Source organism: Acipenser ruthenus, chromosome 45, assembly GCF_902713425.1.
Source record: "Acipenser ruthenus chromosome 45, fAciRut3.2 maternal haplotype, whole genome shotgun sequence".
Lineage (NCBI taxonomy): Eukaryota > Metazoa > Chordata > Actinopteri > Acipenseriformes > Acipenseridae > Acipenser > Acipenser ruthenus.
Genome location: NC_081233.1, coordinates 9,521,366 through 9,534,223, shown reverse-complemented (window position 1 = coordinate 9,534,223; position 12,858 = coordinate 9,521,366). Strand labels below are relative to the sequence as shown.

The 12,858-nt window shown below is 48.4% G+C and overlaps 1 protein-coding gene across 1 annotated transcript in view; it reads left to right on the top strand.

Moving 5' to 3' along the window:
• Nucleotides 1–372: 372 nt before the first annotated feature.
• LOC117967065 (diacylglycerol kinase alpha-like) overlaps nt 373–12,858 on the top strand; it is a gene marked incomplete in the record, with an annotated part of 13,293 nt that continues 807 nt past the window's right edge. Inside the window, 17 exon segments of the mRNA XM_059013086.1 lie at nt 373–1,096; nt 5,295–5,480; nt 5,635–5,711; nt 6,263–6,449; nt 6,695–6,775; nt 8,741–8,790; nt 8,956–9,030; nt 9,182–9,301; nt 9,420–9,537; nt 9,668–9,756; nt 9,969–10,088; nt 10,209–10,307; nt 10,869–10,964; nt 11,126–11,199; nt 11,461–11,535; nt 11,650–11,735; nt 12,245–12,334. Of these exon segments, the coding sequence (XP_058869069.1) occupies nt 5,399–5,480; nt 5,635–5,711; nt 6,263–6,449; nt 6,695–6,775; nt 8,741–8,790; nt 8,956–9,030; nt 9,182–9,301; nt 9,420–9,537; nt 9,668–9,756; nt 9,969–10,088; nt 10,209–10,307; nt 10,869–10,964; nt 11,126–11,199; nt 11,461–11,535; nt 11,650–11,735; nt 12,245–12,334 (1,519 nt within the window).

Genomic DNA, 12,858 nt, shown 5'->3' with positions numbered 1-12,858 from the left:
AGAGGAAATGCTGCAGGGTGCGGGGCGGCTGCTTACTGCACAGGCATGCTCCGCTGCGGGCTACCGGTTACAATGAAATCACAAACAGGTCGCACGAAAAGTGACCGCTTGGGTCACGGGTTCAGCTGTGCCGGTGCACCGTCACAGTATGACACCCTGACAGAATTTGCTACCCGTAGCAATTTCTGACAATTCTATAATGTCAAAATGTGCCACCTTGTCAGAAAATGCCACCCTTGTTTTGTCTCTCTATATAAAACGCTCCAGTGCTAAAGGACGCGTTGTCTTCCAGGTTCGGTCCACGGATGGCCGGTTTAATTGTTTATATGGTTAGCCACACTGATGTGAAGTCCCAGTTAGCGGTATTCACACGTCTCTTTGGTCAGTTGATGACGTCCTTCACTAGAAATGTAGCCAACGCCCAGTATTATGCAATATACAGTGATATAACATTACAAAGCGCATTCCCCTTTCGTGTCTCGGCTTGGCGTACCTTCACATAAGCACGTTTAACCAGCAGGACTACTTCCAATGTGCAATTGATCGGCCAGTGCCGCGTATTAATGCATTAAGCATACAAACAGTGATCTAATGAGCCTGTGTTAAGAATGCTAAAAGGAACACAAATTCAACCACAAACACCGCACGCGTTTTATTGCAATTCATTAACATCGTGCATTTATGCAAAGTTGTGAGTTGAAAAATAAAGCGTGTGTAAGCAGTGTCGTGTCATTTGGTTGCATTTTGGAGAAAGCGGCTTGATTATGGCAAAACCTTTGTACTTTACTTTCCTAGTATCTTTATCAATGATTATTGTGACTTCCCCGCACAGATGGACCGGGCAAGGGGGGGGGGGGTTGGCCCAGGACTGGGCGTGTAGCTCCGGGCTTCAATCCAACCCCTGCAGCGCTGGCAAGACGATATGAGACAGAGAGAAAAAAAAAAAACAGGGTTTTGTGCAAGTCTGGTAAGAGCAACCACTTTTGCCTTGAAGTTTCAGTTCCTGTGTGTGCTCAGAAACACACACACCGCCGAGTATTAACACTGAGCAACAACTCGGGGACACGGCGAGGCGGCTTTATCAGAACATCTCAAGGTAATTATTGCGTTTCTATAGCTCTCTGTCAATCGAATCACAGCCCTGACTGCATATTGTACCTTATGTAACTTAAACAGCTTGTGTCTGTCTATCTATCTATCTATCTATCTATCTATCTATCTATCTATCTATCTATCTATCTATCTATCTATCTATCTATCTATCTGTTATATATATTAGCAGTGCTTCTTAACTGTGCTCACACTCTTTCGTAATAAGTCTCAAAACTTTCGTTGTTCTGTTGCAGACAATTGAAGCGCTTGCTACGGAAATAAGCGGTGTGTTTTTTTCTGGTTTTCTGCTAAAACGGAACACTTGGCTTCTCATTTAAGAATAGAATGAGGCATGATACTGTTCGTACTTTGCCGCACCGTATCTTTATGTGGAGAATACGCAGTAAGAACATAAGAAAGCTTACAAACGAGGAGAGGCCATTCGGCCCATCTTGCTCGTTTGATTGTTAGTAGCTTATTGGGCAGCAGTGTGGAGTAGTGGTCAGGGCTCTAGACTCTTGACCGAAGGGTCGTGGGTTCAATCCCAGGTGGGGGACACTGCTGCTGTACCCTTGAGCAAGGTACTTTACCTAGATTGCTCCAGCAAAAACCCAACTGTATAAATGGGGAATTGTGTGTAAACATAATGTGATATCTTGTAACAATTGTAAGTCGCCCTGGATAAGGGCGTCTGCTAAGAAATAAATAATTAATAAATAATAATTGATCCCAGAATCTCATCAAGCAGCTTCTTAAAGGATCCCAGGGTGTCAGCTTCAACACCATTACTGGGGAGTTGGTTCCAGTGCCTCCTATTTTCTGTTCTGAATGCCCCTTTATCTAATCTCCATTTGTGACCCCTGGTGCTTGTTCCTTTTTTCAGGTCAAAAAAGTCCCCTGGGTCGACATTGTCAATACCTTTTAGGATTTTGAATGCTTGAATCAGATCGCCGCGTAGTCGTCTTTGTTCAAGACCGAACAGATTCAATTCGTTTAGCCTGTCTGCATACGACGTGCCTTTCAATAGTGTTCGTAGCTCAGCTGAACGGTTCACATCCTCTCACTAGGAAAGACATACCTTTAAAAAAACATAAAAATCCGGTTGAGCAGGATATAACTGCTTTCGATTTAAAATAAACGATGAATACATTTGAACCATACTAAAACAAAATGCTTCTGCACAGCCGAGTATAATCAAAGCGCCTTGAGCATGCTATGCAAAACAAGATGCTACAAAAAAACAAACACATAATCTAAAGAATAAAACAAATAGAGGTGCCTGGAATTGTTTAAAGAGAGGGCGTGGCTTCAGTAAAACGAGACAGATATCTGTGTGATTCCTCCTGGAGATCTGGCTGCGCTGTCCGTCGGGTTGACGCTACGCCGGTGCCTCGCTGCGTGCTCGCTGTAGAACGAAGCGAGTTCCACCACGTTCCGGATAATCGCCTAGATTCCTAGAACTGTGATTCCCGGATTATTGACGAAACCGTCACGCCCGCACCTAACTGGAAGCGCCTGCTTAAATGACCATTGTGACAAATCCTCCCCGCTGCACCGGCTGTGTGCAGAAATATACACCTGGGGGCAAACGTGTTGCATCCCTCTATAGAGTGAACTCATTGGGCTTCATAAAGTCGAATGAAACCTGCTGGATAATGTTACGTTAACATACTGAATTGCACGCCTCAAATGTGACATTACCGAAATCTAACATGAAACACTGTACTCCATTTTGAATTGTGTCGCAATCCTACAAGTCTAGGCGATGCTAAACTTTTGTTCCGTCGCTGTATACAGGGTCTGAATGCAGCAGGTACCTGGGATATGTACCTGGCACTTTTGTGTACATTAGATAGCGGTTCTCTATGACGCTGTGCCATGCAGGTCACGTGATACATTCAAGGTGCTGCAAGTCGGTGTGTTGACGTGGTTTTATACAGCCACGCGTTAGTCGTGTGTTAGTAACGCATTGAAGGCTAAAACACTGATACTACCAGTCAAATCCGGTCTATGCCGCGTGTGAGCGTGTGCTTGTGCGAGTGTGAGGGGGTCGGTGTATTTCTGTCTGTGCAGGCAGACACTTTGACACCGTCCTGGCGTGCTCACCATCAGTTTGTTTTGTTGGCTGCAGTAGCTGTTAGTTGCATGTTAACTCTGGTGCTGTGGTTTCAGTCAAAGCCCAGAAGCGTGAAACGTTTGGTAGTTGCGTTAGAAACCCGTTGGTTGCACCCGCTGTCTCTGTCCCCGTCTATAGGAAGCATTTCTCAAAAAAATAAGCCAATGAAACTGCAAAAGGAGGTGTGAAACGGGCAGCGCTGCAGACAGCAAAGGACCAGTGTCTGGAAACACAACCCCTTTCAAAAATATCTTTCAGCGAGTAACTGGAGCCTTTTTTAATATGGACATCACTGAATGGATATTTTGCTGTAACATTAAAATTAATGGCGGGCTAGCATCTCTCCAGAACCGCAGTGCCTGTCCGATCCTTGTAGTCTGTCCTTGCTGAATTCTGCTGAGTTACACGCACTCTGTGATAAGGACAGCAGTCTCAGTGCAGTGGCTTGATTAGCAGGTCTGTTTCTGTGTGGGAGGGGAGCATTGAAATATATAGAGAGTTTGTATTATTGGATTGCCTTTGCTGTTGGTGGTTTCTACTCGAGTCTTTGAACCAGAGCCAGGAAGTAGGACTGTCATTGCTTCCACCCACCTTCAAAACACAGCTCTATATATCGGAGCAGAACGCCAATGAGAAGTCTGTTTGTTTGTTTGTGTTCCCCCTTATGAAAGCTTACCATCGCTTACTATAGCATGTATTTTAAAATGCTTTACCATCCAGGGGGGCAATGCTAAAGATGCACTTTGCTGTGTATGTTTTCAGTCTGGCTTTTGGAGTTTTTGGGCCCCCCTTTCAGGACGTGACGGGAGCCCCGTTCGCCTGGCAAAGAACCTGGTAACAAGGGAAACGCTTTCCACGGCAACCGGCCTAGCGACTCGCTGCCATCGCCAGAGCAGATGTTTATAAGCGCAGCCATGGTGATTCCCCCACATGGAAACTCTGCATCGTCACGACGACGGCTCCAAAAAAAACACACACAAAAAAAAATAAAAAACAGCAACTGTTTGAGAAGGGAGAAAAGCTCTGTTTCCAACCGCAGCTTTCCATTCACAGCAGAAAAGTGAAAACAAACAAAAGAGCTCCATCGTTTTAAAGATACAGTCGACTTGCAAACACAGAAGAGACTTCGGGCAGAGGGGAGATGCTGGAGAGGACTGGGAGCTGAGGGACTAGAGGGGAGCGAAAACTGAATCAAGTGGACCTAGAGTGGGGATCGTGGTCAGAGCTGAGGGACTGGGAGGAAGCAGCGTGGTCTGTCCCTGAGGAACTGCGAGGGGGGCAGCGTGGGCTGGTGGTCAGAGCTGAGGGACTGGGAGGGAAGCAGCGTGTAGCCTAGTGGTCAGAGCTGAGGGACTGGGAGGGAAGCAGCGAGTAGCCTAGTGGTCAGAGCTGCAGGACTGGGAAAGGGGGCGTTTGCAGCTGTGGCACTGGGGAGCTGATATGAAACCCAGTCCTGGGAGGAACTGAGTCCTTCGCTTTTGCCATGTGTGAAAGCAGAGGTGACGGTCGCAATGACACACTGTTGGCTTTTCAGTTCGAGTTACACTGGGGAAGACTGCACGTTGTACCCTGACTGGGAATGGTGACAAAAAACCGTCTGTAAATGTCAAGCAGCAAAAGCAACACAGGATGTTTTGTTTCACACAGTGACTGGGGGTGGGGGGGGGGGGGGGATTTGAGGGTATTAATAAACTCTGAATACAAATACAGCAGCCTATTTTGAAAAGTTTCCCAGGGACGTGCAAGCTGAGCCCTTTGCAGTGCTTTTTTAGTCCCTGATGTCTCTCTCTCTTTCTCTCTCCCGCTCTCTCTCTCCCTCTCTCTCTCTCTGACGCTCTCTCCCTCTCTCTCTCTCTCTCTCTCTCTCTCTCTCCTCTCTCTCTCTCTCTCTCTCTCTCTCTTTGCAGTAGAGAGTAGCGCTGACTCAGACCATTCTGCCCGGTCACGCCATCAGCATTGACGCAGAGCTGCCATGCCAACTTTTTTGTGGGTTTTTTTTTGTCTGTTTGCTGCATGATTTCCCTCTCATTCTCTCTCCTCTCTCTCTCCTCTCTCTCTCTCTCTCTCTCTCTCTCTCTCTGATCAGTGCCCAGCGACTGTGTCGTCTCTGTTCTCAGTTTCCAGTCCTAGCAGAGTCCGGAGGGAGAGCTCGTTTGGTTTGGGGTGGCAGACCGAAATAAAAAAAAAAAAATGTCTTTGGAAGAATCCGAGAGCAAGGAGTGGGCGATCCTGAGTCCTGTGGATTTCATCCAGCTGCAGCAGTACATCGACTGTGAGTCCTGGGGCGGGGGGCGGGGGGGGGGGGGGGGGATATGCAATCCCCCATTATGAAGCTGTGTGTAAAATCTCAGTCCCACAAGCTGTTGGTAAGTTTTTGGAAACTTGCCTCCTTTCCTTGCCTGACGTCTCCTCTCCCTCCCTCGCAGACTCGAACCTCAAGATGAAGGACGCCTTGAAGGAGTTCTACAGAGATGGAGTTTTGTCAAAGTATCGTCATGGCGAGGTGAGTGCAGAAAGTCTCAGCTCTCGGTAGCAGAAGCAGCGCTGAAGACGCGTGGGAGCTCTGTGTGCGAGGCAGTGATTCCCAGGACCTCGTCGCTTCCTGAGATTAAGGGAAGCCCATCTAGAACATTGTAGCGAATGATAGGAAGTCATTCGGATATACAAGTAATAGGCAAGCATAGGACCAGAAGACTATTAGCACAAGAAATTCCTTTAAACAGTGGCACTTGACGCAATAGACTGTAGACCAGCTACCAAGCTCTGCTTTTTCTGCAGTTATTTCCCAAGCAAGATATTTCAGCTCCCAGTCAAAGTGTAAGTGCTGTGTTATGTGCACGGGAAAGTGGTGCTTGAAACAAAAACCTGGACAGTTGTCAAGGGCAGCTTAACCAGTGGATCCCACACCCCGAGGCTGACCCCCCCCCCCCAGTTCAGCTAACTGGTTTAGAAAGCATCTGTACTGGAATGGCACGGTCACGGCTGCTCTCGAAAGAACTCTTTCTGAAGCCCTCGCTCCTGTCTCTCTTCCCCTCCCGTTCTCTCTGCCCGCAGTGTATAGAGGAGGAAGGCTTCAAGCTCTTCATGAAGACCTATCTGGATGTTAAAGAGGTCCCAGAGGACCTGTGCCACAGATTATTCATGTACTTCCAGAAGACATCCGAGCCAGACAGTGCGAACCAATTGCAGAGCACCCCGGCTGGTCCAGGCAGTGCGAACCAATCGCAGAGCACCCCGGCTGGTAAGCATTGTAATAGGATGTGGTGAGGGGAGGTCTTCAATGGCTGGGTTAGAAGGCAGCTCTTTGCTGTGGCTGTGTTAAGAGTGGGTTTTATTTAATCACCATATCCTGGGCGGGGGGTGAGTGTGTGGTGTTGTTGTCAGCTCTAGAAGTTAGATATCCTGAAGCGTTTTGACTCTGTTGGAACATGAAGGTGTTTCCGAGCGACAGGATTCCCTTCAGCCCATGTGTTCTCTTCCCTGCAGCCCCTGGGCAGGTCTGCATGAAGGACGTTTCCTGTTACCTGTCTCTGCTGGAGGGGGGCTGTCCCGAGGACAAGCTGGAGTGTGAGTGACCTCGTCCCGTCGCTCTTTACAATCCCCCTCAAGACCACGTTCCTTTTGCATGGCAATTGATGAAGGCACTAGCATTAGAAACGCCTGTCTGCTTGACTCGGTTTCTTCTAGTTTCAATAACACTGATGAAGGCACTAGCATTAGAAACGCCTGTCTGCTTGACTCGGTTTCTTCTAGTTTCAGTAACACTGATGAAGGCACTAGCATTAGAAACGCCTGTCTGCTTGACTCGGTTTCTTCTAGTTTCAGTAACACTGATGAAGGCACTAGCATTAGAAACGCCTGTCTGCTTGACTCGGTTTCTTCTAGTTTCAATAACACTGATGAAGGCGCTAGCATTAGAAACGCCTGTCTGCTTGACTCAGTTTCTTCTAGTTTCAGTAACACTGATGAAGGCACTAGCATTAGAAACGCCTGTCTGCTTGACTCGGTTTCTTCTAGTTTCAGTAACACTGATGAAGACACTAGCATTAGAAACGCCTGTCTGCTTGACTCGGTTTCTTCTAGTTTCAGTAACACTGATGAAGGCGCTAGCATTAGAAACGCCTGTCTGCTTGACTCGGTTTCTTCTAGTTTCAGTAACACTGATGAAGGCACTAGCATTAGAAACGCCTGTCTGCTTGACTCGGTTTCTTCTAGTTTCAGTAACACTGATGAAGACACTAGCATTAGAAACGTCTGTCTGCTTGACTCGGTTTCTTCTAGTTTCAACACTGATGAAGGCGCTAGCATTAGAAACGCCTGTCTGCTTGACTCGGTTTCTTCTAGTTTCAATAACACTGATGAAGGCACTAGCATTAGAAACGCCTGTCTGCTTGACTCGGTTTCTTCTAGTTTCAATAACACTGATGAAGACACTAGCATTAGAAACGCCTGTCTGCTGGACTCGGTTTCTTCTAGTTTCAGTAACACTGATGAAGACACTAGCATTAGAAACGCCTGTCTGCTGGACTCGGTTTCTTCTAGTTTCAATAACACTGATGAAGGCACTAGCATTAGAAACGCCTGTCTGCTTGACTCGGTTTCTTCTAGTTTCAGTAACACTGATGAAGGCACTAGCATTAGAAACGCCTGTCTGCTTGACTCGGTTTCTTCTAGTTTCAATAACACTGATGAAGGCACTAGCATTAGAAACGCCTGTCTGCTTGACTCGGTTTCTTCTAGTTTCAATAACACTGATGAAGACACTAGCATTAGAAACGCCTGTCTGCTGGACTCGGTTTCTTCTAGTTTCAGTAACACTGATGAAGACACTAGCATTAGAAACGCCTGTCTGCTGGACTCGGTTTCTTCTAGTTTCAATAACACTGATGAAGGCACTAGCATTAGAAACGCCTGTCTGCTTGACTCGGTTTCTTCTAGTTTCATTAACACTGATGAAGGCACTAGCATTAGAAACGCCTGTCTGCTTGACTCGGTTTCTTCTAGTTTCAGTAACACTGATGAAGGCACTAGCATTAGAAACGCCTGTCTGCTTAACTCGGTTTCTTCTAGTTTCAATAACACTGATGAAGGCACTAGCATTAGAAACGCCTGTCTGCTTGACTCGGTTTCTTCTAGTTTCAGTAACCCTGATGAAGGCACTAGCATTAGAAACGCCTGTCTGCTTGACTCGGTTTCTTCTAGTTTCAGTAACACTGATGAAGGCACTAGCATTAGAAACGCCTGTCTGCTTGACTCGGTTTCTTCTAGTTTCAGTAACACTGATGAAGGCACTAGCATTAGAAACGCCTGTCTGCTTGACTCGGTTTCTTCTAGTTTCAATAACACTGATGAAGGCACTAGCATTAGAAACGCCTGTCTGCTGGACTCGGTTTCTTCTAGTTTCAGTAACCCTGATGAAGGCACTAGCATTGGAAACGCCTGTCTGCTGGACTCAGCGTTCCCATACGACGCTGTGATTGACGGCCGCTGGTGTGGGATTGATGTCGCTGACCTGCTTCTGCTGTTTTTCAGTTACCTTCAAGCTGTATGACAAGGATGGGAACGGTCTGCTGGACAGTTCGGTAAGTCTGTCCTTTTGAAATTAAACAGGCAAAAAAAATCCCCACCTTGAATCCGCACCAGTATCGTGCTAATCGACTACAATGATCTCCGCTGTGCGTCTGGTCCTGTGTCGCAGTACCAGCGGTACAGACCGTGCTAACTCTGTGCTCGTTTCTCTGTGTCAGGAGGTGGATCGAATCATCGCTCAGATGATGCATGTGGCTGACTATCTGGAATGGGACGTGTCGGAGCTGAAACCGGTACGCCTGACACCCCTTTGTTCGCTGCAGTGGGGTTTGGGTTCGTTTCGTGTAAAACGCTCTGATAATAAAATGCGTCGGAGTACAGGCGGGCGAGTTGCTGCTGGAGCGGGTGCTGTAATGAAGTGCCTCCCCTCTCTCTCCCTGTCAGATCCTGAAGGAGATGATGAAAGCGATCGACTACGACGGCAATGGGACGGTGTCCCTGGAGGAGTGGATCAGAGGGGGGATGGCGAACGTCCCCATGCTGGTCCTGCTGGGGCTTGAAGCGGTAAGCAGTCCCCTTTTCCTCTCTGTCAGCGCTGTTCCGTTGCTTTCTGTAACAGCCTCTCATCGTACTTGTATTTGTCTGTCTCCTGCTAATCTCTCTCTCCCCCCTCTCTCTCCAGACCATCAAGGACGACGGGCAGCACCTGTGGCAGCTGAAGCATTTCAAAAGGCCTGTGTACTGCAATGTGTGCCACAGCCTGCTGGTGGGGCTGAGGAAGCAAGGGCTCTGCTGCACCTGTGAGTCTTATTTCCATCCCTGGACAAGGTTATCAGCTTGCAGCTGAGCAGTGAAAGGATGAAGTGTCTCAGCGTGTGTCTCAGCACTAAGCTCCTGTCCCTCGCTTCTCTCCCCATGTGTCTCTCGCAGGCTGTAAATACACAGTCCATGAACGCTGCACCACCAGAGCACTGCTCCCCTGCATCAGCACCTTCGCCAAGTCGAAGAAGGACGCCGGTGTGAGTGTCCCCATTTTTAGATTCCCACCGGAAACATGGCACAGCAGTTTGATCCATTCCTGTTTTTATTTTTATTTTTTTTACCCTGAGCTTGTCACCTAGACGCACCTGTGTTGAAGCTTGTAGTAAAACCTGGAATGGGTGCCGCTGCTGTGGAATTGGAGTCTTATTCCCACCCTTGTAATGCCCGTCCTCTCCCTCTTCCTCGGCAGGTGCAGCCCCATGTGTGGGTGGAAGGGAACTGCGAAGCCAGTAAGTGTGATCGCTGCCAGAAGAAGATCAAGAGCTACCAGGGTCTGACAGGGATGCGCTGCGTGTGGTGCCACATGAAGGTGAGGAGATTGCTCTGTGACTGCGACTCCAGACGGTCAGAGCTTTGGAGAAGCCAGCTAGCCCTGTGCAGCGTTCCTGTTGTGATGTCACCTCTCTCTCTCTCTCCTTTCCCACCCCAGATCCACAATGACTGTGTGTCCCAGGTTCCCTCGGAGTGTGACTGCGGTGCTCTCAAAGATCACATCCTCCCTCCCTGTGCAATCTACCCGGTCATCCTGGTAAACCGATATCCGATACCCGCCCCTACATTCCTTCAATGCTTTGTCCCTTTTCGCTTGGCAGTTCTGTAAAATAATTTGAATCAGTTCTGCACTGCGTACTCCATGTGCCTTGACTGTGCTGCTGCTTCGTGAACTGAAGCAGGATTCGCTGAGGACTGAAGAGCCCAGGTGTCCTCAGAGTTAGTCAGAAGCAGTCTAGTAAGCTCCCAGACGAATTCTCAGCAAGGAAAGTCGTTTGTATTTTCGCCCCGTTCCCAATCGCAGTGTTTTACTGCACTGTAGACTCTCCGGACAGATCGGACCAATTTTAATATTCTATTATGGTCTGTTGTTAAGGCTGATATCAATTCTAGCGTAACGCTCACATGGTCAATTCGCATGAGACTAAAAAGACACAGAGCCCTTGAGTTTTAACATTGATACAGGAGGTCTCGATGTCTTGTAAAAAAAAAAAAAAATCAGAAGACCTCCTGAGAAAATGTTCTGGGATAAAAAGGAATGTCCCTGGCGAATCAAGCTTTAGCGTGACCGGAGCGTTGCCCTGTGTTTCTGTCTCAGGAGAGGCAGAACTGTCCCAAGAACGGATCTCCGAGTCCCACGCTGTCCGAGGAGACGGAGCAGTCCTTCACAACCCCCGACGGGCAGATCCTGCGGGTATGGGCAATTATCACCTAATAATAATAACAATTCAGAACTGTGAATGGACTGGGGTGCGTGTTTGAACTGTGCATGGCTGTTCGTGCCTGTGATCCGAGAGGCTGCTGGGAAAGGCTTACCGAAAAAAGAACCCTCTCTCTCTCTCTCTCTCTCCGCAGATCACCCCAGTCCCGGAGACGCACCCCCTGCTGGTTTTCGTGAACCTCAAAAGTGGAGGCAAACAGGGCAAGAGGTGAGCCTCGGGCAGGACCGTTGCTCTTGATGTAAATCTTTGAAGAGTTTCTACAAATGTAACCAAAACGAAAAAAACAATAGTTGCCTGATGAAGCAACAAGGATCTGTGTTGCCAGTGGGGCTTGCACTGTACATATGCGATCAAGGGGCACTGCGGCAACAATAACTACCCTGGCTTTGCACGCTTTCTTTTCACAAGCCTGGTGAAAGTACAGTAAGGCGCCTCTGTGTCAGTGACCCTGTGTTTTGTGTGTTTCAGGGTGCTGAGGAAGTTCAGGTATCTGCTGAACCCCAGACAGGTGTACGACCTTTCCAATGGGGGGCCTGCTCCAGGGTAAGGCTTCCACACTCTTCTCAAAGAGAAGGAAATGAATCTGCTTGTGGATCGGGGGGGGGGCGGGGGACGGGGGACGGATGGACCCACAAAACCTCCCCTTCTCGTTTCCAGGTTGAATTTCTTTCGGGATCTCCTGGATTACCGGATTCTGGTCTGTGGCGGGGATGGCACAGTCGGCTGGATTCTGGATGCCATAGGTTTGTAAGCAGGAAGCTGGCAGAGCAGTGACAGGGTGAATGAGTGAGTGAGTGAGTGAGTGACGGGGTGTGTGAGTGAGTGACGGGGTGTGTGAGTGAGTGAGTGACGGGGTGTGTGAGTGAGTGAGTGACGGGGTGTGTGAGTGAGTGAGTGAGTGAGTGACGGGGTGTGTGTGTGAGTGAGTGACGGGGTGTGTGAGTGAGTGAGTGAGTGAGTGAGTGAGTGAGTGGTGCTGTTAGCAGCGTTAACGAGCCCCAGAACAAAGAAATACCAGAGTGGGTGTTGCAGGGGGGACAGGTTACTGGTTACGCTCTGGTGCACCAGCTGTACTTCAGGAGAATCTCCGTTGAGGTCACCAGGATGTGAGCGAAACAGAAAATGATGCACAAAGCAATTCCACAAACAACGGCACGCAGAACACGTTGGTTTAGATCGCTGGTATTCCATGCCCGTGGCAGGTTTCTTTTTTTAATGTGTTTCATGTGTTTGTTTGTTTGTTTTTTTTCAGATAAAGCCAACCTGTTGGTACGCCCCCCCGTCGCTGTGCTGCCCTTGGGCACTGGCAATGACCTGGCGAGATGCCTGCGCTGGGGAGGAGGTGAGCTCACATGACCAGCCACGAAAACCACGTCCCACAGTGATCAGGCTCTTACAGCACGGGATAGCATCACTGGAATGAGCTTCCCAATGTAAAAGCACAGCAAAGGGGAACGAAGCCCAGTGAAAGCATGGCAAAGCACAGAGAAGCATTGTAAAGCACAGAGAGGTCTGGTAAAGCATAGGGAAGCATTGTAAAGCACAGAGAGGTGTGGTAAAGCATAGGGAAGCATTGTAAAGCACAGAGAGGTCTGGTAAAGCATAGGGAAGCATTGTAAAGCACAGAGAGGTGTGGTAAAGCATAGGGAAGCATTGTAAAGCACAGAGAGGTGTGGTAAAGCATAGGGAAGCATTGTAAAGCACAGAGAGGTCTGGTAAAGCATAGGGAAGCATTGTAAAGCACAGAGAGGTCTGGTAAAGCACAGGGAAGCATTGTAAAGCACAGAGAGGTCTGGTAAAGTATAGGGAAACATTGTAAAGCACAGAGAGGTGTGGTAAAGACTCTTTTGTTGGCTCTCAGGCTAT